The sequence below is a fragment of the Hemitrygon akajei genome, chromosome 8 (assembly GCF_048418815.1).
Source record: "Hemitrygon akajei chromosome 8, sHemAka1.3, whole genome shotgun sequence".
NCBI lineage: Eukaryota > Metazoa > Chordata > Chondrichthyes > Myliobatiformes > Dasyatidae > Hemitrygon > Hemitrygon akajei.
This window is the reverse complement of record NC_133131.1, coordinates 52174614-52201098: the sequence shown is the minus strand read 5'-3', so window position 1 is coordinate 52201098 and position 26485 is coordinate 52174614. Positions and strand designations below refer to the sequence as shown.

Sequence of the window (26485 nt, the reverse complement as noted above, 5' to 3'; positions counted from 1 at the left end):
GAAAACCATGGCGCTTTCAAACCTTTAACCTTTCCTTTCAACCGAACAGGAACATAAAGATTCTGTACCCTCATAATTTCACCCTTAAATGACCTCCATTTCTCTATTACATCCTTCCCATAAAACAACTTGACCCATTCCACTCTCTCTAAATCCCTGCGCATCTCCTCAAAGTTAGCCTTTCTCCAATCAAAAATCTCAACTCTAGGTCCAGTCCTGTCCTTCTCCATAATTATATTGAAGCTAATGCTATTGTGATCACTGGACCCGAAGTGCTCCCCAACACATACATCTGTCAGCTGACCTATCGCATTCCCTAACAGGAGATCCAACACTGCCCCATCTCTAGTCGGTACTTCTATGTATTGTTGCAAAAAGCTATCCTGCACACATTTCACAAACTCTAAACCATCCAGCCCTTTTACAGAATGAGCTTCCCAATCTATGTGTGGAAAATTAAAATCTCCCACAATCACCACCTTGTGTTTACTACAAATATCTGCTATCTCCTTACACATTTGCTCTTCCAACTCACGCTCCCCATTAGGTGGCCTATAATACACTCCTATCAGTGTTACTACACCTTTCCCATTCCTCAATTCCACCCAAATAGCCTCCCTAGAGGAGCTCTGTAATCTATCCTTCCAAAGCACCGCCATAAGATTTTCTCGGACAAGCAATGCAACACCTCCTCCTCTGGCCCCTCCTACTCTATCACACCTGAAGCAACTAAATCCAGGAATATTTAGTTGCCAATCACACCCTTCCTGCAACCATGTTTCACTAATAGCTACAACATCATAATTCCAGGTATCAATCCACACTTTAAGCTCATCCACCTTTCTTACAATGCTCCTAGCATTAAAATAGATACATTTAAGATACTCTCCACCTCCTCCTCTCTTTTCATCCCTAGCAATGCATTCAAATCTATTATCCTTTTCTTTCTTCTCCCCTACAACTTCGGGCTGAGCGCATCCCTCCTCCATCACCTGCCTGTCCTCCCTCACACACGGTCTACTTACTTGCTCTACTGGTGAACTAACCTCCTCTCCCATAGTTTCCTCAAATTGATTTCCGCCCCCCCATCTTACTAGTTTAAAGTCTGCCCCGTAGCCCTAGCAAACCTCCCCGCTAGGATATTGGTCCCCCCAGGATTCAAGTGTAACCCGTCCTTCTTGAACAGGTCACGCCTGCCCCAGAAGAGGTCCCAATGATCCAGAAACTTGAATCCCTGCCCCCTGCTCCAGTCCCTCAACCACGCATTCATCCTCCACCTAATTCCATTCCTACTCTCACTGTCGCGTGGTACAGGCAGTAATCCCGAGATTACTACCTTTGCGGTCCTTCTTCTTAACTGCCTTCCTAACTCCCTATACTCTCGTTTCAGGACCTCTTCCCCTTTCCTACCTATGTCATTGGTACCTACATGTACCACGACCTCTGGCTCCTCACCCTCCCACTTCAGGATATCTTGGACGCGATCAGAAACGTCCCGGACCCTGGCACCAGGGAGGCAAACTACCATCCGGGACTCCCGATCACCTCCACAGAACCGCCTGTCTGAACCCCTGACTATCGAGTCCCCTATTACTATGGTCCTCTTTCTTCTATCCCTACCCTTCTGAGCTACAGGGCCGTCCTCTGTGCCGGAGGCCTGGCCACTGTCACTTCCTCCAGGTAGGCTGTCCCCCCCAACAGTACTCAAACATGAGTACTTATTGTCAAGGGGTACAGCCACTGGGGTACTCTCTAGTACCTGCCCCTTCCCCTTCCTGATCGTGACCCACCTATCTGCCTCCCGTGGCCCCGGAGTGACCACCTGCCTGTAACTCCTCTCTATCACCTCCTCACTCTCCCTGACCAGGCGAAGGTCATCGAGCTGCAGCTCCAGTTCCCTAATTCGGTCCCTCAGGAGCTGCAGTTCGGCGCACCTGGCGCAGATGTGGACGTCTGGGAGGCTCGGAGACTCCAGAATCTCCCACATCCGACACCGAGAACAACAAGCTGCCCTCACACTCATACTTCCCGAATAACTGAAAATAACAAGAACTAAAAGATAAGCCTACTGTGCCCTCTTCCGCCTAAGCCCTACACTCTGCTCCCGGCTCACTCCGCTGCCCGCAAACGAAGCTGCCCGCTGCTTAAGGCTGCGTTCTTTTTATATCTTCCCTCCTTCCCAGGCCTCCTTCACGCGCCTGCGCAGTCCCGCCTCTCAGAACTCCGATCTGAGAAGCAATTTGAAAATGGCCGCCGCCGCACTTCTTCTCAGCCTCGCTGTCCTCTTCCAAAAGAGGAATATGGAATTTTATTTAGCACATAAAATATCGAGCCCCATGTTGGGCCAGCAGACCTTTCCACTGAAAGCATCTCCATATGATGCCGGCTGTACCTTGTTTTGTTGACTAAGGAAGTTGCTTTGTATTTACCAGCAATTTTCTCCAGTGACTTCATTCATGCAACAAGTTCCTCCAGCATTTTGTGTGTTTTTCTCTGGATATCCAGCATCTGCAGAATCTCCGGTGTTTATAATTATCAAAACTTTATGATCAAGTCAACCATGGATAAGGGTCTCACCTATACAACTTCGGCATCTTTACAGATCTACCAGTGTAGTGGATAATGGAGCAGAGTTGTATTTTGAATGAGTCTCCGAGGACACTGTTTGAAATTTAAAAAAAAGTGGAATGAAAGGGTTCGCAGAACCCACCAGTAGTAACAGTGCAAGAGTGGAAGGGAAGCCACTAAGTGACTGAAGTTGATAAATAACAGTTCAAGCAGATCCAGCAAAACTATACTGTATATAGTGAATAAATACTGGTCTCAACTTTATTTTGTAAAGTCTAGTCCAGCTTTACACTCATTATAAATAATAACTTGCTGTGTCCAGTACTTCCCTGGGAAAAAATTAAGAATTACTCTTATTTTTCAAATTAAATACTTAAGCAGAATTAGAAGTTTCAGACATGACAATGATGTGGAATATGTTTCATATTTAAGAACAGTTTTATGCTCTTACAATTTGCTGAGCAAAGTTTTAGACTAGCTAATATCCAACAGGTGAACACTTTGAGAAAGAAATCAATAATAATTGCAAAATGTATTTTGGTAGTTGGTTTGGTTACCAATACACGTGGACTTTTGGTTAGTCATTCCACCAGCTTCTAAAGGATTCATATTAAATGCTGAGCTTATGTCTCCAGTGACCGATGACTGTTAATAGCGTGTGGTGTCTCAGACAAGTAAGAATTTACTTTAGTAAAACATTGGTTTATCTGCAAGTGCCAATTGAAAAACAATGCAAATCCAAAAACTATTTTAATACATTTGGAAGAGGGCACTGATTCAGTAATAAATACTGCTGCTGTCACATTCAATCTGAATCTGTTTACTATCTCCCCACTTAGAATATTGAGCTCTGAAGTTAAAGCACATAAAAGATAAAATATAAAAGTATTCCTTGCGTCTCCAATTTAGTGCTTAGATATAATGGAAAATCCTCAGAACCAACTTAGTTGCTCTTTCAGAATAGCAACAGTCAAAAGCATCAAAGTGCACACAAATCTGACCGTTCACCTGCATTCGCTGGGCAAATGTGACAAAGTAGAAAAGAGAGCTAGAAATATGCCAATGCAATTTTGGATTTTTGATTGAAGCTGCTCTGTTCTGGAGCTATTTAAAAATCTATCAGCAGTTATTAAGTGATGATTGACATCTCTTCTTTCTCTCTGCTTTCTGACAAAGAACTAACAACCGTTCCCAAATACTGACGGAAAGCTGTGCGGACTTGTTCCGGATCCTCTTCTAGGTTTGAATGGATCAAACTCAGCTTGCTTAGTTGCTGGGCTAATGGAAAAAAAGAACCAAAACTAGTTAGGAGCTGAAATCATATCCCCATTACAAAGAAATTATATACAAGCCATTTTCTGACCATTACTTGAAGTTTAACCTTCCAGTCTACAAAAGAAAGTGTGTCTTTGTTCAAATATTCTTTGATTCTTAAATATATGGAGTTCAAGGGGATAGGATCAACTTTGTTAACAACTGGGGATGCAGAACAAATGATCTTCATCCATTCAACATTCATACTCTTTTCCCACCCACCATACGAAAGAAGGTCAGAGTACCTGTAGGGAAGCAACCAAAGATGGTCAGGCAACCTTTATACAATTAACAGAGGCAGAAATGATGGATCTGGAAATAACTGATAGAAGGAATAAATGCTCATAATTATGATACCTGCAAGGCTGAATACATATGCCTTAAAACTACAATGAAAATAAATTCTCTTGCATGAGTCACACTGCAAGAATCACAGCAATACAATACAATACAATGTATTGTCATCAGCAATACAAATGCCAATAATCAGACATTTTCAATTTCCATCTTTAATGTTACAGGACACACAAGGCAACAATAACTCCCTTACACAGGAAATCATTCATTCCAAGGACTCCTGCCCACTGTTTCAATTGGTTACAGGTTTCACCTTGTGGATCTCACAAAACAAGCAAGAGCAGATGGAACAGACAGAGGATACTGGCTGTTCAAGCTCCGCTCAGTGGAAAGTCAAAACAAAAAGGATATTAATAGAGCAGCAAAGGATGTGTGATGGTAAACTGTCCAGGTCTGTGATTATAAAAAGTGGAATGCAGTTTGGACATGAACAACTTAGCTAGTTTCCTTCATGATGTTCTCAATCCAGTGAAAGTGTGGCCACTGGCATTAATATATAGCAAATCGCAACTACATTCATGCGTACTCCAAGTGCTTGCACACATAAACACCGATGGGAATAGAATATTCTTTCCTATCACCAGTTAGCATCCCAATTAGCAGCTCCAAAAATGCATCTACTACGTTAAAACAGGGATCTGACTAGCCTGCCTGTACCATGAGATGCACCATGCATAAGTTTTACAGTGAAAATCTACAGCTGCACAAAACAATACATATATTTTACACAGTGTAAGAATGTTAAGAGGCTCACACACAAAATGCTGGAGGAACTCAGCAGACTAGGCAGCGTCCATGTATCTACATTCACTGTACTTTGCTGCCTGGCCCGCTGAGTTCCTCCAGCATTCTGTGTGTGTTGTTTGGATTTCCAACATCTGCAGATTTTCTCTGTTGTTCAGAGTTAGAAGAATTCCTAATGAAGGAGCTTGGCCTGAAAAATCAACTGTTCATTTCACTACATAGCTGCTACCTGACCTGCAGAGTTACTCCAGTATTTTGTGTTGCTCCAGACTGCTAGTAACTGCAGTCTCTCTTGTATCTATATCACACAATTCACTGGGATTGCATGAGTACTGGAGAGGTGGGCAAGGAGTGCATGGCTGTCTAATGTACAATAAAGGACATATCAAGGCACTCAAAAACACATTTTCAAAGTCCCAATAGTTTGCTAGATGAGACTTGAGCTTAGCTGGTTCTGGTCGTAATGTTCCCTGACCTTATTGCCTAAAGGGTGTGATCATCCAGGTTTTGAAGTAGGGCATGGGTATAATTCCTGGTCCCTGTGTATACAGCTGATCTATCTGCTTGGGAGAGCGATGCAAGGAGAATGAAGAAGAGATTGCAAGGGAATGATGTCATTGAGAAAGCTGACTGGGAATGTTGTACTCAGCTGAGAAGCATATTGAAGAGGTGGACACTCCTTGCAGCTGACAAGGTAATCTTCTACACTAATTGAAAGCCACTGAGAATCACAACCCAGAAATCTGTAACTTCTGATTATCCCTCATCACAAAGTTGAAATAATTACCTACACCCTATTAACAAACAGTTACCAGTCGCTGCAGACATAAGTTCGGCATTTAATATGAATATCTTTTAGAAGCCGGTGGGTAAACGGTCTGCATTGGATCTCAAGATCTTTCTCTGTAACCGGATCTTGCACTTCTTGACAGAAAGGCCACAGTCAGCCTGTGTTGGCAGAAATATAAGATCATGAGCCACAGGAGCAGAATTAGGCCATTTGACCCATTGAGTCTGCTCTGCCATTTCACCAATTTTCCTCTCAGCCCCAATCTCCTGCCTTCACCAAATTCCGTTCAAGCCCTGACCAATCATCAATCTATGCTTTAACTATACATAAAGGCTTGGTCTCCACAGCTGCATGTGGCAAAGAATTCCAAAGATTCACTGCTCTCTGGCTAAAGAAATTACTCATCATCTCCATTCTGAAAGGATGCCCTTCTATTCTGAGGCTGTGTCCTTTGGTCTTAAACTCTTCCCCAGTAGGAAGCATCCACTCTAATAAGTGAAACCATTCGATAGGGTTCAATGAGGTCACCCCTCTTTCTTCCAAATTCTAGTGAATACAGTCGTAGAGCCATCAAACACTCTTCATATGACACGCCATTCAATCCTGGAATAATTATTACAAGGTTATGGACGAGTTCTGTTCCCGAGTCCGTCTTTAAGTCAGATTTGTATGTAAGTCGGAACAAGTGCATCTGGTATTATTTAGCGTCAGTTAGTCAAACATTTGTCTTAGTATATAGTATACATTTTACCTTTCTATGCATATAAAACACTTAAGAAACATATGCATTCCAATAATTAAACCACTGCATTGCTTAGTAATAATTGTAGCTTTCATCGGCGCAGAGCCTTTCACATGCTCCATTATTCTCACTTTATCTTTTATCCTTTAAAATTGTTCCCATTGTTGACTGACTGTAGCCTAACGCTTTTCCAATGACCGATGGTGTATCACTTCTTTCCAAATGCTTTATTATTTCCACTTTATTTTCAATTGCGATTGCTTCCCGTCAATGGAACAGAAACACTGTGGGCAGCGGATCCCGAGCTGCACCAGCTCCCGAGCTCCACTGGGTCCTAAGGACCACCAATCTAAAATCCCTGGGTCCTAAACTGCACCGCACTGAGACAGGTTAAATGGGACAAGTGGGGGCTGTGCTGGGTTCGGGTACTGTATTTGAGCCTCCACAATATTCCACGTGGGAATTTAAACTGGAGGTGGCAGTGTTTTTTTTTACGAGGTCGAGTTGTGATCAACCCGGTACGGATGGTACGGGAATCACTGGTTCGATATCAACCCGGCACGCTCGGGAGCAGTCTGTCTCGAGCCTGGTGCTGATCTCACTGCGCCACCAGCCGACCGGAAAAGGGGGGGGGGGCGGGGTCAGGGTGAATCTTGCTAAGAAAAATTTAAGCCAAATACAAAGTTAAACACTCAACACAGTGTCAACGGCAATGACTTAAAATGGCGGACGGCATTCTCCTTCCTCGGTTCGTAAGTACGAGTTGTCTGTAAATCGGACGTTCATAACTCGGGGACTACCTTTTATGAACCTCCTTTGAACCCTCTCCAGGGGTCCAAAACTGCTCACAATACTTCAAGTGAGGCCTTGTTTATCTCCAAATGAGGCCTCATCAGTGCTTTATAAAATCTCAAAATTACATCCTTGATTTTATATTCTAGTCCTCTTGAAAGGAATGCTAACATCGCATTTGCCTTCCTGACCACAGACTCAACCTGCTAATTAACCTTTAGGGAATCCTACAGAAGGATTCCCAAGTCCCTTTGCACCTCAGTTTTTTGTATTTTCTCTTCATTTAGAAAATAGTCAACCCTTTCATTTCTTTTACCAAAGTGCATGACCGTACACTTTCCAACACAGTATTCTATTTGCCATTTCTTTGCCCATTCTCCTAATCTGTCCGAGTCCTTCTGTAGCTTCTCTACTTTCTACTATCTGCCCCTCCAGCTACCTTCATATCATCTATAATCATTGACATAATAATGTAAAAAGAATCGGTCCCAACACAGACACCTGTGGAACACCATTAGTTACTGGCAGCTACCCAAAGGCGCACTTCATTCCCACTTTTTGCCTCCTGCCAGTCAGCCACTGCTTTATACATACTAGAATCTTTCCTGTATACTATGGGCTCATAGTGTGTTAAGCAGCCTCATGAAGGCCCTTCTGAAAATCCAAGTGCACAACTTGGTGGTGTGTGGTGAGACGGCACTTAGAGTATTGTGTTCAATTCTGGTCACCTCATTATAGGAAGGATGTGGAAGCTATGGACAGGGTGCAGAAGAAATTTACCAGGATGTTGCCTGCATTGGAGAACAAGTCATATGAAGCAAGGTTAGCAGAGCTGGGACTTTTCTCTTTGGAGCGTAGAAGAGTGAGAGGGGACTTGATAGAGGTCTACAAGATTATGAGAGGCATAGATAGGGTGGATAGTCAGTACCTGTTTCCCAGGGCACCAATAGCAAACACCAGAGTGCATATGTACAAAATTAAGGGAGGGAAGTTTAGGGGAGATATCAGGGGTAAGTTTTTTTTACAGAGGGTTGTGAGTGCCTGGAATGACTTGCCAGAGATGGTGGTGGAGGCTAAAACATTAGGGGTATTTAAGAGCCTCTTGGACAGGCACATGGATGAAAGAAAAATGGAGGGTTATGGGGTAGTGTGGGTTTAGTACTTATTTTAAAGGATTATATGGGTCAGCACAACATGGAGGGCTGAAGGACCTGTACTGTGCTGTAGTGTTCTATGGTTCTAACATCAACCGATTTTCCTTTGACTATGTTGCTTGTTATTTCTTCAAAGAATTCCAACAGATTGGTCAGGCAAGATTTTCCCTTGAGGAAATCATGCCGACTATGGCTTAATTTTATCATGTGCCTCCAAGTATCTCATCCATAATAATCGACTCCAGCATGTTCCCAACCCCTGAGGTCAGACGAACTGGCCTATAGTTGGAGTGACATTTGCAATTTTCCAGTCTTCCAGAAGTACTCCAGAATCTAGTGATTCTTGAAAGATCATTACTAATGTCATCAAAATCTCCTCGGCCACCTCTTTTAGTACCCTGGGATGTATACCATCTGGACTTATCTACTTTCAGACCATTCAGTTTCCAAAGAACCTTCTCTCTCGTAATGGTAACGTCACACACTTCATGACTCCTGACAGCTGGAACTTCCACTATACTGCAGTGAGGACTATTGCAAAATACTTATACAAATCATCCGCCATTTCATTGTCCCCGTTACTACCCCTCCAGCAGTCCGATATCCATTCTCACCTCTCTTATCCACTTTATGTAACCAAAGAAACTTTTGGTATCCTCTTTACTATTACTGGCTAGCTTACTTTCGTATTCCATTTTTTCCTCAAATGGAGCATTTGAAGCACGTGATCCTGAGATTACAACCCTAGAGGTCCTGTCCTCTAACTTAGCACCGAACTCTCTGAACTTCCTATCCAGAACCTTGTCACTTCCTACCCATGTCATTGGTACCTACATGGACCAATACTTCTGGCTGTTTATCCTCCCACTTAAGAATGCTGAGGACTCAATCCGAGATATCCTGGACCCTGGCACCCACGAGGCAACATGCCATCCTGGAATCTCGTCCACGTCCACAGAACCTCCTGTCCATTTTCTTAACTAACAAATCCCACACTGCACCTCTCCTCCCCCCTTCCCTTCTGAGTCGCAGAGCCAGACTCAGTGCCAGAGACCTAACCATGGTGACTTTCCTGTTAGGTTGACATCCACTCTCCCCAACAGTATCCAAATTGATATACCTGCTGTTGTGGTGGTTGGCTACAGGAGTACTCTGCACTTGCTCCTTATCCCCTTTCCACTTCTTGACTGTCACCGAGTCTCCTGTGTCCTGCACCTTGGGTGTAACTACCTCTCGATATGTCCTATCTATCACCCCCTCAGCCTTCTGAATGATCCGGAGTTCATCCGATTCCAGCTCTAACGCGGTTAGGAGCTACAGCTCGATGCACTTCTTGCAGTTGTAGGCATCAGGGACAATGAAGGTCTCCCTGCCTTCCCTCATCCCACAAGAAGAGCATGCCAATATCCTGCTTGGCATTGCTAGCTCCATCACACTAAGCATCTGTGCTCCCCAGGGCTGCAGGCTCAGCCCGCTGCTGCCACATGGCTGCACTGCTAGATCCATTTCAAACCGAATCAAATTTGCTGATGACACAAGTGGATGGTCTCATCAACAATGACAAGGCAGCATACAGAGACAAGGTAGAGCGGTTAGTAGGATGGTGCGAACACAACAATTTGATTGGCAACAATGACAGGACCAAAGATATCATAGTGAACATTAGGAAGGTGCAGGCTGTCCACCCCTTACTACACATAGGACAGTTCGGAGCCCCACGTTTCTGGGAGTGCACGTAACGGACAATTTCGCTTGGTGCCTCGACACCACCTGTTTGGTCAGCAAAGCACAGCAACATCACCACTTCCTGAGGAAATTCAAGCGAGTGAGGATCCCCCACACCCTTCCCCATTTTAACAAGTGCTCCATCGAAAGTTTCCTGAGCAGCTGCTTCACTGTCTGGTATGGGAATTGTAAGGCATCTGACTGCAAGTCCCTACAAAAGATTGCAAAGGTTTCTAAGAGGAACATTGGGTTCTGCCTTCCATCTAGCAGAGGTATTTATTAGGTGCACTGCTTATGCAGGGACCTTAGCATTGTCAATTATCCCTCCCATTTATCTTTGATCCCTTACCATCAGGCAAGACTGTAGCATTAGGGCAAGAACTGTTAGGAAGGGAAACAGCTTCTTCCCTCAAGCCTTAGGATTACTGAACTCCTTGCCACCGCCAGACTTTATCATGCATGAAGCGTTATACCGTTTACTTATTAATTTGTGTCATAAATGCCCCTAATTATTTGTTAATTTACTTGTGGTACTGTTACTTGATGTGTTGTTGTGTACTATATGTTCTGTGTTGTGCACCTTAGTCCGGAGGATCGTTGTTTCATTTGATATGCGTTCAGTTGAAAGATAATAAACTGAACTTGTACTTGCAAGAAAATTAGCTATGATCAATCACAGAAGTGACCAAGCTATATGCACCAACACATCCTGAGAGACCTGCAGGATTTTTAAAGTAAAGACTGCTCAACACAGCTGGGAGTTGCTTCTCACTTGTGCATGTTAGATCTGTATGCCAGCATATTGAAATTAAAGATGTCTGAAAATTAAATACTGTTTATTTTGCTTTACAAGTCTCATGATTATGACTACTGGTTGCTGATGAACATGAAAAGAAAAAATGAGAATCTATATACAATATTCTACTTAAATGCAAAATTATTATGAAAAATTGACAAATTTGAGGAATAAAGAAATTAGGGACATTTGGGACTAATGTACTCAATGGTGACCTGGTCAGATGCCAGTTACAATCAAACTGATCATTATTAGTGATTGTAAATGCAGGATATAGATCTTGGCCTGATTAGTAATCAGGGATTGTTGTGTGCCTCAAGTCCCAAATGAATACCTATTTCACCCTTTTTCTTCCAAAGTACGATTCAATCTCCTCTGTGAAATAGGATTTAAATGCACCACTGTGCAGCTAGGTGTTGAACTTCATAACCTAAAGACCCCACATGGTCAAGATGCACAACTGCCCTCCTCATAGTCAGATTCTGGGGTTTAAATCTGAGGTTCTTTTAGAAGTCAGGAACGAGGCATAAAACTTGTTGCTTCATGATCATTTTTTAAGAGATGATTGAACAAAGAGAACAGGAACAGAACAGTGCTACTCGAAAGGGAGGATCTAAAGAAGATGGTGCCTTGCACAAAACAGCTGCTTTTATACCATAGAGCCATGCTTCCTCTAATTTTTTTTTGAACAGCTGTGCAGACCAACCATTGCTCTGAGCAGGAAATTATTAAACAGCATGAAAATTGTTTGGAACTTGTGTTTTTTTAATAATATGAACATCAAACAAGCACAAACCACAACTTACAACACAAGTAAACTGTCAGCCAGTCAAAGCAACTGACAGGCGGAATGGCAAGAGTAAAATGTTTTGACTAGACAGTGTTGGCATTCAGTGGGCCTCAGTTTAACAATGAGCTTCCATTCTGTGTTTACAGTTATAATTTGTAACAGTGCTGTACCTTGAAACACTGACAATATAAATACATTGAAGTTCCAAAATGTTTCACAGGTCACAGTAAGTTTATTTAAACTGCAAAGAAAATGACATTTAAATAGTCAAACACCTGGCTGCTCCAGGGCTGTGTGCTGAGCCCATTGCTGTACACTCTGCTCACACGTGACTGCACAGCCCGAGTCAAGTTCAAGTTCACCAATGACCAAGTGGTGGGGCTCATCAGCAACAATGATGAGACAGCCTACAGAGAGGAGGTGGAAGAGTTCAAGGCCTGGTGCCAGGCAAATAACCTCTTCTTCAATAATGTCAACTTCAGGAAAACTTGCAGCCCTCTTTACATTAGCAGAACAGAGTGAAAACTGTGCAGATTTTCAAATTCATTTGTGTGCATAGCTCGCAAAACCTTTCATGGTTCCAGAAGACACACTGCACTATCAAGAAAGCTCACCAATGACTCTACTTTCTGAGGAGGCTAAAGAGCTGGGCTTTGCACATCTATACTCACGTTACATGCCAATGATAGGATGACAGAATTGATGGCTTTGTGGCAAAGGTTGTGGATGACATGAAGAAAGGTGAAGGGGTGATAGTATTGAGAAAGCAGGGAGGCTGCAGAAGGACTTGGATAGATTAGGAGAATAGGCAAGTAGCAGATGGAATAACACACGTGAAATGCTCAAGGAACTCAGCAGGCCAGGCAGCATCTATGGAAAAGAGTAGTCGACATTTCGGGTTAAGAAAAGGCGTACAGTGTCCTTACTTTAGAAATTACTGGGCTTACCTATAGCCCTCAATGTACCTATCCAAAAGTCTCTTAAAAGACCCTATCGTATCTGCCTCCACCACTGTTGCCGGCAGCCCATTCCATGCACTCACCACTCTCTGAGTGAAAAACTTACCCGACATCTCCTCTGTACCTACTCCCCAGCACCTTAAACCTATGTCCTCTTGTGGCAGCCATTTCAGCCCTGGGAAAAAGCCTTTGACTATCCACACAATCAATGCCTCTCATCATCTTATACACCTCTATCAGGTCACCTCTCATCCTCCTTCGCTCCAAGGAGAAAAGGCCAAGTTCACTCAACCTATTCTCATAAGGCATGCTCCCCAATCCAGGCAACATCCTTGTAAATCTCCTCTGCACCCATTCTATGGCTTCCACATCCTTCCTGTAGTGAGGCAACCAGAACTGAGCACAGTACTCCAAGTGGGGTCTGACCTGGGTCCTATATAGCTGCAACATTACCTCTCAGCTCCTAAATTCAATTCCATGACTGATGAATATTGAAAGGCCTAAATAGAGTGGATGTGGAGAGGATGCTTCCTATTGTGGGAGAATCTAGGACCAGAGGGCGCAGCCTCAGAATAGACAGACATCCATTTATAATGGAGATAAGGAATTCCTACAGCTAGAGGGCGGTGAATCTGTGGGATTCATTGCCACAGGGTAGCTGTGGTGCCAAGTCATTGGGTGTATTTAAAGCAGAGGATGATAAGATTCTTGATTAATCAGGGTGTGAAAGGTTACCAGGAGAAGGCACGAGAATGCGGTTGAGAGGAAGTATGGATCAGCCATGATGAAATGGTACAGATGACTCAATAGGTCAAATGGCCTAATTCTGTTCCTCTCATTTCTGGTCTTATGGTCCTGCAGATGCACAGTAGAGTGTATCCCAATGTGCTTCACCATTGTGTGGTATGGAAGCTGCACTGTGGCACACAGGAGTGTTCTACAATGGGTAGTCAAAACTGCCCAGTGCATCACCAGCCTAGCCTACCGCCATCAAGGATGTACATACAGAAAAGTGCTGGAAAAAGGTCAGTAAATCATGGAGGATCCCACTCACCGTTTCACCCACTCTCTTCAAGGAGAAGGCTATGTAGCCTCCATGCCAGGACCATCAGACTCAAAAGTACTTTCTTCCCCTAAGCAGTAAGGCTGATCAATACCTCCACCCACTAACCCATCTCTCCACATCCCCCACCACTACTACTTCATCATTTCCTGTTAAAGTCACTTATGTACAGACACCTAGAGTCTAATGCCTAGAGACATTTTATGGACATACAATCAATATATACACACAAAGTTATCTTATGTAAATATATTCATTGTGTTTTTATTATTGTGTTCTTTATCTTACTGTATTTTTTTGTGCTGAAATGGACCTGCAGTAATAATTACTTCATTCTCTCTTACACTTGTGTACAGGAAATGACATTAAACAATCTTAAATCACCCTTTTGCTAAGTAATTGCTGCAATTAATCCAAAAGTCTTTATCTCATGGTTTACAATGCAATTAGCACACTGACAAAAGAAGGGAGAAGGAAGAGGGAGGCAACACAATTGTTCCATTTGTTTCTGGAGAACTGCAGCACAGTGACACATTAATTCTCACAGTGATCACATGGCTCCAAGTAGCCACATTTTATCCTCATACAGCTGCCATCTGTACAGAGTTTGGCATCTGATGATACATATTTACCAACATATAATACAAAACATTTTACAATACAATTTTAACACACAATTGATTAAGTGGTTTGGTCTAACATTTGATTCCTTAAATCAGAAATTGTTTGAAAACCCATTGAATTGCACCAGATGTCATCTTCTGTAATATAATAGTCGGAGGCTCACAATTCCTTTACTTACCCAGATTTGGCCGGCTTCTACCAGTTGCTGAGCTTGGCTTGTGGTGAGCAATGAGAAGACATTGAGAGTCATGTAACCTTTGCTGCTGAACAAAGTAGGAATAGAACATCTCAATCTCTTTCAGGTGGCTGGGTACATCGACATTAAACACAATGATAACTCCATTGGAGTCTTTCATTAAAGCAGGCCAGCATGTCTCAAACCTTCAGAGATGAAAGGAACATTATGTGAAAATTAATATAAGAATTGAAAAAGAGTAAGTACATAATAGGTGAACGTGTAACATTCAATATTATCATTAAGTCATAAGATAAAGGAGCCGAACAAGGCCATTTGGCCCATTGAGTCTACTCCGCCATGAATCTTGGCTGATTCATTTTCCATCTCAGCCGCAATCTCCTGCCTTCTCCTCAGATCCCTTCATGCCCTGACTAATCAGGAATCTATTAACTTCTGCCAATGACTTGGCCTCCAGAGCCGCCTGTGGCAATGAATTCCATAGATTCACTACTCTCTGCCTAAAGAAATTCCTCTTTGTCTCCATTCTAAAAGGACGCCTCTCTATTCTAAGGCTGTGTTCTCTGGTCTTAAATTTCTCCACCATAAGAAACATCCTTTTCACATCCATTCTATCAAGGCCTTTTAACATTTGATAGGTTTCAATGAGATCACCCCTTGTTCTTCTGAATTCCAGTGAGTACAGGCCCAGAGCCATCAAATGCCTTTCAATCCCAGAATTGTTTTCCTGAACCTCCTCTGAACCTTCTCCAATGTTAGCACATTCTTTCTTAGATAAAGGGCCCAAAACTGCACAGAATACACTGAGAGGCCTCACCAGTGCTTTATAAACCATCAACACTACATCTTTGCTTTTATACTCTAGTCCTCTTGAAATGAATGCTAACATCGCATTTGCCTTCCTCGCCACTGATTCAACCTGCAAATGAACCTTTAAAGAATCCTGTACAAAGACTCCCAAGGCAATTTACACCTAATTTTTTTGTATTTTCTCTTAATTCCTCTCAAAAATAGTCTACCTTTTTATTTCTTCTACCAAAGTGCATGACTATACATTCCCAGCACTGTAATCCATCTGCCACTTCTTTGCCTATTTTCCTATTCTGTCTAAATCCTTCTGTAGCCTCTCTACTTCCTCAAAACTACCTGCCCCTCCAACTATCTTTGCAACATCTGCAAACTTGGCTGCAAAGTTATCATCCCAGTAATTGATATATAACGTAAAAAGATGTGGCCCCAACACAGACCCCTAAGGACCACCACTAGTCACCAGCATCCAACCAGAAAAGACTCCCTTTATTTCCACTCTGCTTCCTGCCAGTTAGCCACTGCTTTATCCAGGCTAGTATCTTTCCTGTAATACAATGGGCTCTTGTTACAATGTGTGGCACCTTGTCAAAGACATTCTGAAATTCCAAGTAGGCAACTTCCACTGATTCTCCTTTGTCTATCCTTCTTGCTATTTCTTCAAAGAATTCCAACAGATTTGTCAGGCAAGATTTTCCCTTAAGGAAACCATGCTTATTATGGCCTAATTTTACATGTGCCTCCAAGTGCCTGAAAACCATATCATTAACAAAAGACTCCAACATCTCCAAAGACACTGAGGTAAGATTAACTGACCTACAATTTTCTTTCTTCCGCTTTTCTACCTTCTTGAAGAGTGCAGTGACATTTGCAATTTTCCATTCCTCTGGAACCACGCCAGAATCTAATGATTCTTCATAGATCATTACTAATGCCTCCACAATTTCTTCAGTCTCCTCTTTCAGAACCTGGGATGTATACCATCTGGTCCAGGTAACTTATCTATCTTCAGATCTTTCAGTTTCCTTTGAATTTTCTCCCTAATAATGGCAACTTCACCCAATCTGCCTTCTGATTCTCTCGAACTTCTGGCATACTGTTAGTGTCTTCCACAGTGAAGACTGATGCAAAATACTTATTTAGTTCATCCACCATTTCCTTGCTCCCCATTATGATCTCTGCAGCGTCATTTTTCAGTGGTCCGATATCCACTCTCGCCTCTTTTACACTTTATGCATCTGAACAAACTTTTGTTATTCTCTTTATTATTGGCTAGCCTACCTTTATATTCCATTTTTTTCTCTTCTTAATTACTTTTTTAGTTGCCTTTTGATAGTTTTTAAAAGCTTCCCAATTCTCTAACTTCCCACTAATTTTTGCTCTATTATATGCCCTCTCTTTGGCTTTTATGTTGGCTTTGACTTCTCTTATTAGTCACGGTTGTGTCATCTTGCCCTTAGAATATTTGGGATGTCTTGGTTATGTATATATCCTATGCCTTCCGAATTGCTTCCAGAAATTCCAGCCATTGCCTCTCTGCTGTCATCCCTGCCAGTATTCTTTTCCATTCAATTTTGGCCAGTTCCTCTCTCATGCCCCTGTAATACTGATACATCCAACTTTAGCTTCTCCTTCTCAAATTGCAGGGTGAATTCTATCATGTTATGATCAATTTCTCCTAAGGGTTCCTTTACCTGAAGCTCTCTCATCAACTCTGGTTCATTGCACAACACCTAATCCAAAATAGTTGATCCCCTGGTGGGCTCAACTATGATCTGCTCTGAAAAGCCATCTCGCAGGCATTTTAGAAATCCCCCTCTTAGGATCCAGCTCCAACCTGATTTGCCTAATCTACCTGCATATTGATATCCCCTATGACTATTGTAACACTGCCCTTTTAGAATTTCTAAGACCACATCCTTACAACTGTTTGGGGATCTGTATACCACGGTCTTTTTACTCTTGCAGTTCCTTAGCTCTACCCATAACGATTCAACATCTTCTGACCTATGTCACCTCTTTCCAATGATTTGATTTTTTTTTACTAACAGAGCCACACCACACCCTCTGCCTACCCTTTTGATACATTGTGTATCCTTGCACGTTAAGCTCCCAGCTATAATCTTCTTTCAGTCATGATTCAGTGACACCCACAATGTTATGCATGCCAATCTGTAACTGTGCCACAAGTTCATCTACCTTATTCTGTATACTATGTGCATTCAAATACAACACCCTCAGTCCTGTATTCACCCTTTTCAATTTTGTCTGCCTTTTACATTGGAACTCATCCTATTGACTGCAATTCTGCCCTATCATCAGCCTCTCCTAGCTAGCAGTCTCACTACACATCGCCTTTATTTGTAAACCAACTCCTTCATCCTCAGCACTATTGTTCCGGTTCCCATCCTCCTGCTAAATTGGATATTTATTCAAATAATAATTTGATAATATCCAACTACTGGATAAGGGCAACATGGTTACATAGTGGCCAGTGTAACTCTTCACAGCACCAGTGATCAGGGTTTAATTCCTGCTGCGGACTGTAAGGAACTTGTACATTCTCCCCGTGACTGCATGGATTTCCTCCAGGTGTTCTAGACCAAAGGGCTGATTATTGACTTCAGGAGGAGAAAACCAGAGGTCCATGAGACAGTCCTCACTGGAGAATCAGAGGTCGAGAGGATCAGCAACTTTAAATTCCTCAGTGTTATAATTTCAAAGGATCTGCCCTGGGCCCAGCATGGAAGTGCAATTATAAACAAAGGACAGCAGCACTTCTATTTCCTTGGAAGTTTGCAAAGATTTGACATGACATCTAAAACTTTGACAAACTTATGCGGTGGACTGGTTGCATCATTGCCTGGTATGGAAACACTAATGCACTTATATGGAAAATCCTACAAAATGTAGTGGTTACAGCCCAGCCCATCGCGGGTAAAACTCCCCTCACCAACTGAAGCAATGTCACAGGAAAGCATTATCAAGGACACCCACCACCCAGGCCATGTTCTCTCTTCAATGCTAACACCAGGAAGACAGCCTCAGGACCCACATCACGGTTCACGTTGCTACTCCTCAGCCATCAAGCTCTTGAACCTGTGGGGATGACTTCACTCAACTTCACTTGCCCTATCACTGAACAATTCCCTCAACTTATGGACTCACTTTCAAGGATTCTTCATTCATGTTCTTGATATTTATTGCTTATTTATTTGTTATTACTATTATTTATTTTTTTTCTTTTGTAGTTGCACAGTTTGGTGTCCTGTTGAGTGTGGTCTTTCAATGGTTCTATTAGGTTTCTTGGATTTTATGAAAATGAATCTTAGGTTTCTATATGGTGACTCTATACCATAAATAATACAGTTACTTTGAATTTCCTCTCACATTCCAAAGAGGTATAAGTTAGTAAGGGATGTTAAATTGTGGATATACATAGTACCATTTGCAGGCAGCTCCCAGCAGATCCTTGGACTGTGTTGGTTATTGGCACAAATGACATGTTTTGATGCACGTGACAAATAAAGCTAATCTTTAATCTCTTTAACTAGTTAAATATCTTGTTTGGTGTACCTGGAGAATTGAAAAATAGTTTATTTGTTATTCTAGTTTCCTATTCTATTTCAAAACAGTCCATTTGTCCAAACAGATCTACACTGTAATGATATCAATACTCTACATATGTTGCCTTACGGTGTCATAACCTTATTCACCTCTCTCCCTCATGTACTTAAGTAACGAGCTTCCCCTTAAAGGCATCAATTCTCTTTCCCTTAATTAAGTAGGGGGCACAGAATAGTTTGCAAGAAAGGCATGACAAGAAGTATGGTACACATGTAACAATGATATGGAGAGAGCAGGTACTGAGGTCCCAGTCAGTATTTCATGATTACGAAGTTTTCAGAGTTGGGGAAGGAGCTTTAGAAAAAGAATAGGATCTCCAGGGTAGTGATCTCTGAATTGTGTTCAGTGCCAGATGATAAGAAGGATCAGGAGGGAGAATGAGAGACCTTTGGAACTGGTACTGAGGTAAGAGGACCTCCTCCAGAGGAATGCATCATGGCACTGGGAGAGATATCCCCACTGGGGGATCTACTAATATGGCAGGGAAGGTTTGTACTGAGTTTCTGTGGGATGAGCATCAGTACACAGAAGCTGTAAAGACAATGAAGCTTAAAAGAGCAAGACCATTGAACAGAACATAAAACAGTACAGTACAGAAAAGAAAACGGCTCTTCAGCCCACAAAGTCTTTGCGGATCACAATGCCAAATTCCATATCTGCCCTTATATGTCTAAATGACTCTTTCACAGGATCGTACCAATAAAGGAAGTAGTTTCAACAGAAGGTGTAACTATGAGGAATACAAATGCAAGTTTAGAATTATTGTATGTAAATATGCTGGCAGAACATCCAGCACAGATGTGTTGCAGTAATGGAAAGGTCTAAAATCTGAGTTCACCAAGCACTTAATATTCATGTTTACAGTTTTCAGAAATGATAAAAAAAATTATACAGATGTTGCCTGATCAGCTGAGTGCAGAAATAATCTGAGTTTATTTAAGGAGAAAGGGAGATGGACTAAGATAATGCAATGTTACAAAGGAAACATGAGGGGCAAGAAGCAAATTCATTTTGTTGCATATGCAAAGCAAATAGAATATAGTCATGCTACTGTAGATCTCCAAATAGTGGGAGCTGGAGGAGAATGACAAGGAAATTACAGACATGTGCAAGAAGTGTACATCGGGGATTTTTTTGTTACTCAAATGCAACTGGGACAATTTTAGAATAGAAGGAAGGAAAGGAGATTCTATCCTAATTTTTAAAAAGGTGCTGTCAGGGCACTTTTCAGTCCTCTGTTCCAGGGAAAAGTGCCTCAAATTATTCAATCTGTCTTAATAAGATGTGCCCACTGAATTCCAGGTCATCCTTATAAATTATCCCTACCTTTGTAGCTTGATATGGACATCAAAACTATGCCCAATATTCCAAGTGTGAAATTGACCAAGGTTCTATGCAAATTTTAACTCTGAAATTTTAATCTTATGTACAATGTCCTGTGTATGTTACTCAAAATGGCTTCTTTGGTTTGTTAAGAGTAGGAATGCTTCTTTGTCTGATAAGTGTTTCTCTCGCAGTTGTTTAGCTTTAGACTTGCTGATATGGGGATTGTATTCATTTGTTAACGAATGGGGAATTTTATTTTGTCTGGTGAGGCTGGAAGCGGGGGTTTTCACGTTTTTTTCAGGGGAGTCGGGAAGAAGACGCCGAGGAAGGTGGACATGCGCTGCACTGCTCGGTTGACCACCGGGGGTGGTCCCAGGTGTGAGGACGTGGAGGTCGGAGGAAAGGGACGAGGGGTCGAATGGTTCGATGGTTGAGCTCCAACGATGTGCACTAAACTGACTGAACTTTGATAAGTTGGTGCCTTTTACTTTTTCTTTTCTTTCATATATATTTTATTGCATAGTACTCTTTTAGTTTTAGTAAAATCTTTAAAGTGTATTTCATAACGGTATCTGGTGTGTGTTTGATATTGTGTGTGTGTGCGCGGCATAAACTTGATTCCCACAGCACCTGCGTGTAGGGGAGGTGGGGTTGGTGTGTGGCTGGATCTCCTTTTCCCCTAGACATATACCAGCCTGTTGGGTAAGTGTTACACTTAATTTAATCTTAAATTTTAATTTTAAGTGGAAGAATTCAGACCTGGGTAATGTGTCCATTTTCAATTTCAGGGCAAGTTGACAGTAATTGAGGGAGCAAACTCTTGTAACTAACAGACATATTAATTCCACTGTTTTCTTACTTCTGATCACCAGAGCAGTCCCAGAGTTCCACTTCACATCCAACATTTTTACCACCAGCGTTCACATTTAAACATTCGAATTCCAGTATTCTAGAATACAAAGTGATTTTTTATTAGCATTAACATGCATAGCTTATTTAAACTTAAAGTCTAAAGACACTGATACAGCACTAAGGCTTAGTCACCTAGAAGTAGGGCCCATTGCAGAATCGAACAAAATACTAAACAGGTTTTGTTTAATGGCTGAAGAATGACATACCAAATTTCATATGGGTTGATATGAAATTTTAATTTTGCATCAACCTGAATGAAATAACTGTGACTTGTGGGTAGAATAATAAGAATAAACATAAAAGTGGGTAGTACAGTTCTAAGCAGAAGAGTAGAGACATTGAAAGTGCCTAGGTTGGTTGGGAAAGTGGTTTAAATACATAAAGGATCCTGTCATTTTCAAAGTCATGATGAATCTTTACACAAAACCGGTTTAACTCCCAATGCATCATTGTGTCCAGTTATGCATGTCATATGGAAGGACAAGTGGAAAGCACAAGAGGTTTACCAAGGAATGAAGAGCTGTTAAGTGGATTGTCTGAAAAAGGTAAAGAGTTATCCTATTTGGAACATAGGAGCTTGTAGGAACATCTGATAGAGATATTTAAAATTATAAAGGATACAGAAAGCCAGAAGTTATCCTCTGAGAAGGGTTCAAGAACTAGAAAACACAGAAACTTGAGAGATTCTGTAGATGAAGTATGAAGCTGGGAGGTGATAGGTGGACCATGGAAAAAAAGGTAGGAAGAGGGAACCAAAGGGAGGTGAAGGGCAGATGAGAAGAAGAGAAGGAATAAAAGAGTAATCAGAACGGGTAATGGAAAAAGAGAGGGGGGGATAGTAATTACTGTAAGTTAGGGAAATTGATATTCATGCTATCAGGTTGGAATACGAGTTGGTGCTTTTCCAACCTGAGTTTGGCTTCATTGTGTAGTAAAGGCAGCCATGGGCAGACTGGAATTAGGAAATCAATTTAGACAGAGTGAAGGTGCTCGATGAACTGGTCCCCCAGTTTGCATCAAGTCTCACTAATGTAGAGGAAGGATTGTTTAGGGCCCTTAATGGTGGTGAGGGGTAAAGTGTATGAACTTGTCATGTTGCAAAGATAAGGGAGTCACGTAGAGAGTGATCTCAATGAAATGTGGAGAGGGGTGGTGGGGATAGGAAATGTGCTTTGCTGTATGATCCTATTGGACAAGGCAGAAGTTAGGGGGGCTTGTTTGGGAAGTTAGGGAACCCTTTCCCCATTATCATGGCAGGAGGGTGGGGTGAGGGCATATGTCCTGGAATATGATGAGTGAAGTCAGCATTGACAGTGAGGGAAGGGAAACCCTGTTCTTTGAAAAGAAGAGTGCATCTAAGATGTTCTAGAATAGAAAGTCTCATTCTGAGAACAGGAGAGATGGAGGAACTGAGAGAAAAGAATAGCACTTTTAGGGGTGGGAAGAGGTATAGTCAAGATAACCATGAGTGTCTGCAGGTTTATAAAAGATGTCAGTAGATAGTAGATTCTGTGGATGTGAATGAGTCACCAGGATGGTACGTTGTTTCCAGGTTCCAGGGTCAGGGATGTCTCGGACTGGATCCGCAACATTCTAAAGTGGGTGGGTGAACAGCTAGAAGTCATGGTACACACTGGTACCAACAATGTAGGGAGGAACGGGATGAATCCTAAAGAGAGACTAAAGGGAGTTCAGTAGAAAGCTGAAAAGCCAGACCCAAGGGGAGTAATCTCTGGATTGCTGCCTGTGCCACGTACCATTGTGGGTTTTAAAAAAAAAAGGATGATTTGGCAGATGATTGTGAGGCTAAGGGGAGGGAGAGAGAGAGTGTGAGTGTGAGTGTGAGTGTGAGTGTGAGTGTGAGTGTGAGTGTGAGTGTGTGTGTGAGTGTGTGTGTGTGTGTGAGTGTGAGTGTGAGTGTGTGTGTGTGTGTGTGTGTGTGTGTGTGTGTGTGTGTGTGTGTGTGTGTGTGTGTGTGTGTGTGTGTGTGTGTGTGTGTGTGTGTGTGTGTGTGTGTGTGTGTGTGTGTGTTTCTGGATCATTTCAAGGGAAGTTATGACCTGTACAAAAAGGATTGTTTACAGCTCAACTCGAGGGACACCAATACCTTTGTGGATAGGTCTGCTAGAGCTGTTGGGAGGGTTTAAACTAATTTGGCAGTAGTGATATGCAGAGGATGGGGCAGTTGATATACAAGTAGATGTAGTATGTATTGAGATTGTGAGGAAGGACAGGCAGATGATTGGACAAAACTACCATCATTGGGATGAACTGAAGTGTAACATGGGCAAATTGAAAAGGGTGATTAAAACAGGACTGAAGGTGTTATCTTTGAACACACAGTATATAGAATAAGGTAGGTAATCTTGCAGTTCAGTTAGAGATTGGCAGGTATGACATGGGCATCATTGAGTTGTGGCTGAAAAAAAATTATAGTTGGGAGCGTAATATCTAAGGATGTGCATTCTATCAAAAGAGCAAGCAGGTAGGTAGAGGGGATGTTGGTAAAAAAATTAAATCAAATCCTTAGAAAGAGGTGACATAGGATCGGAAGATGTAGAATTCCTGTGGGTAGAGTTAAGAAACTTCAAATGTAAAAAGACCTTGATTGGGGTTATATACAGGCCTTCAACGATAGTTAAGATATGAGGTACATATCACAATGGTGTTGGCACGTGGCCAAGTGGTTAAGGCGTTGGTCTAGTGATCTGAAGGTCGCTACTTTGAGCCTCAGCTAAGGCAGTGTGTTGTGTCCTTGAGCAAGGCACTTAACTACACATTGCTCTGCGACGACACTGATGCCAAGCTGTATTGGCCCTTGCCCTTCCCTTGGTTGGTGTGGAGAGGGGAGACTTGCAGCATGGGCAACTGCCGATCTCCCATACAACCCTGCCCTGGTCTGTGCCCTGGAAACTTTGCAAGACGCAAACCCATGGTCTCTCGAGACTAACGGATGCCTATTTATTATTACAATGGGATGTAGAAGAGGCTTGTAATAAGGGCAATGTCACGATAGTCATGGGGGAGTTCAATAAATTTAGATGGTCATGTGGTAAACTGGATCAGCAAATTTGTAGGTGACATCAAGATTGGGGGCTTAATGGACAGCAAGGAAGAATATCAAAGCTTGCAGTGGAATCTGGCCAGCTGGAAAAATAAGGTGAAAAACTTAATGTAGAGCAGAGTGAGGTTTTGCATTTTGGCAGGACAAACTAGAGTAGGACTTGCGCAGTAAACAGTAAGATACTGAGATGCATAATAGAGCACAGGGATTTGGGAATTCCTTGAAAGTGGCATCACAGGTACACAGGGCTGTAAAGTAAGCTTTTGGCACATTGACCTTCATAAATCAGAGGAGGAGCTGCAATATTATATTGAAGTTATTTAAGACATTGCTGAGACCACATTTGAAATATCATGTACAGTACTGGTCACCTACTTACAGGAAAGATATCAATGACCTTGAAAGAGAGCAGATATCTACAAGGAGCACTGCTAAAAAAAAGCTGCATCCATCATTAAGGATCCCACCATCTAGATCATGCTCTCTTGCCATTGCTGCCATCGGGAAGGAGGTACAGGAACCTCAGGTTCCACACCACCAGGTTCAGGAAGAATTATTACCCTTCAACCATCACGCTTCTACCAGGGTGGATAACTTCACTCACTTTAACCGTGAACTGATACTAACCTATGGACTCTCTTTTCAGGATTCTTAACTCATTTCCTCAGTATTATTTATTTCCTCTTCTTCTTATTATTATTATTATTGTATTTGTCTTCTTCTGCACATTGGTTGCTTGTCAGTCTTTGTGTGTAGTTTTTCAATGATTATGTTACATTTCTTTGTTCTACTAGGAATGCCTAAAGAAACTGAATCTCAGAGTAGCACACTATGACATAAATGTACTTTGAACTTTAAGAAAATTTACAAAAATGTTGCAGGGACTTGAGGATCTGAATTATAGGAAAAGGTCTTTATTCCCTGAACTTTTAAATCGGAACTTTAACTACAACATTTAAGAGAAGTTTGGTTGAGAGGGTACAGAGAGCTACAGTCTGACTCTGATGGGACTGAGTAGAAAACCAGGTTGGCACAGACTAGATGGGCCAAAGAACCTGTTTCTGTATTGTAGTACTCTATTACTCTTTCCAGTACAGCAGAAACACAAGAGAAATCCAGAGTAACACACACAAAATGCTAGAGGAACTCATTAGGTCAGGCAACACTACAGAAAGGAATAGATAGTTAATATTTTGTGATAAGACACTTCCAACACAACTTTTTTTTATTTCCCCATGTTACTACCACCTTTAACAACATAACCCACCCATGGAATTCAACAATATTTCTGATAGAGTTCCCAACATCACAACTTACAGTAAACCATCCATATAAATTTCACTGTCACGAGCAGTTGGATATCTTGTTGTGCCTGGCACTATATCTAGAGGCGCTCTGTCTCCTTTCTGTATTCCAACGTGTTATTGTCTGAGATTTGGTTCCCTATAGTAGAATCATCTCCAAACTTGCAGCACAATCTGACCAGTCTGACCACGTAGTCATGAGTGTATATGGAGTGAAGAGCTGAGGAGCCTTGTGGAGCACCATTATTGAGGATAATCAGTGGCAGCCCAAGTCCTTCCACCATCTACAAAGTGCAAGGTACAAGTAAGGAGAGTGATAGACTGAATATCTAAATGAGTGTAACTTCAACAACATTGAAGCAGCTTGACACTATTTAGTACAAATCAGATCACTTAACTGGCATCCTTTTAAAACAAATTTTGCACACCTACACACAGTGGTTTGAGTGTGGACATCTAAAATTGCACTGCAGTTACTCACCCAGGCCACACCAACAACTGTCAAACCTCCAACCTCTACCACCAGCAAGAACAATGCAGTATACACATGGGAATACCTGCAAGTTCCCCATCACTGCATCTAAATCCTAGAATTCCCTATCCAAAACACTGGGAGCATCTTCATCAGGATCAGTAGTAAAGATTCATTGATGTTCTGGGGCTGGGATGACTGACCACAAACATTTTCCTTTGAGCCCACATTTGAACCTAGGCTGAATTGTAAAGTGGTCTGGGACCAAATCCAAACTGGGCATGAGGAAGTAGATTATAATGAATAAATGCCTCTTGATAACCCCATTGCTGGCTACTTCCATCAATTTACTGATGACT

The 26485-nt window shown here is 42.0% G+C and overlaps 1 protein-coding gene across 6 annotated transcripts in view; it reads right to left on the bottom strand.

Moving 5' to 3' along the window:
* Positions 1-2297: 2297 nt before the first annotated feature.
* Positions 2298-26485, bottom strand: part of ift22 (intraflagellar transport 22 homolog (Chlamydomonas)) — a 38780-nt gene continuing 14592 nt past the window's right edge. For 3 of the 6 annotated variants that reach the window (XM_073053848.1, XM_073053846.1, XM_073053851.1), the window contains exons 3-5: positions 21234-21323; positions 14597-14799; positions 2298-3846 (exon numbers count right to left, since the gene is read on the bottom strand). In XM_073053848.1, the coding sequence (XP_072909949.1) occupies positions 3698-3846; positions 14597-14799; positions 21234-21323 (442 nt within the window). In that variant the 3' untranslated portion in view covers positions 2298-3697. Of the gene's footprint in view, positions 3847-11735; positions 12180-14596; positions 14800-21233; positions 21324-25667; positions 25939-26485 lie in introns of those variants that run through there. The other 3 variants (XM_073053850.1, XM_073053849.1, XM_073053847.1) reach the window with 3 other exon arrangements.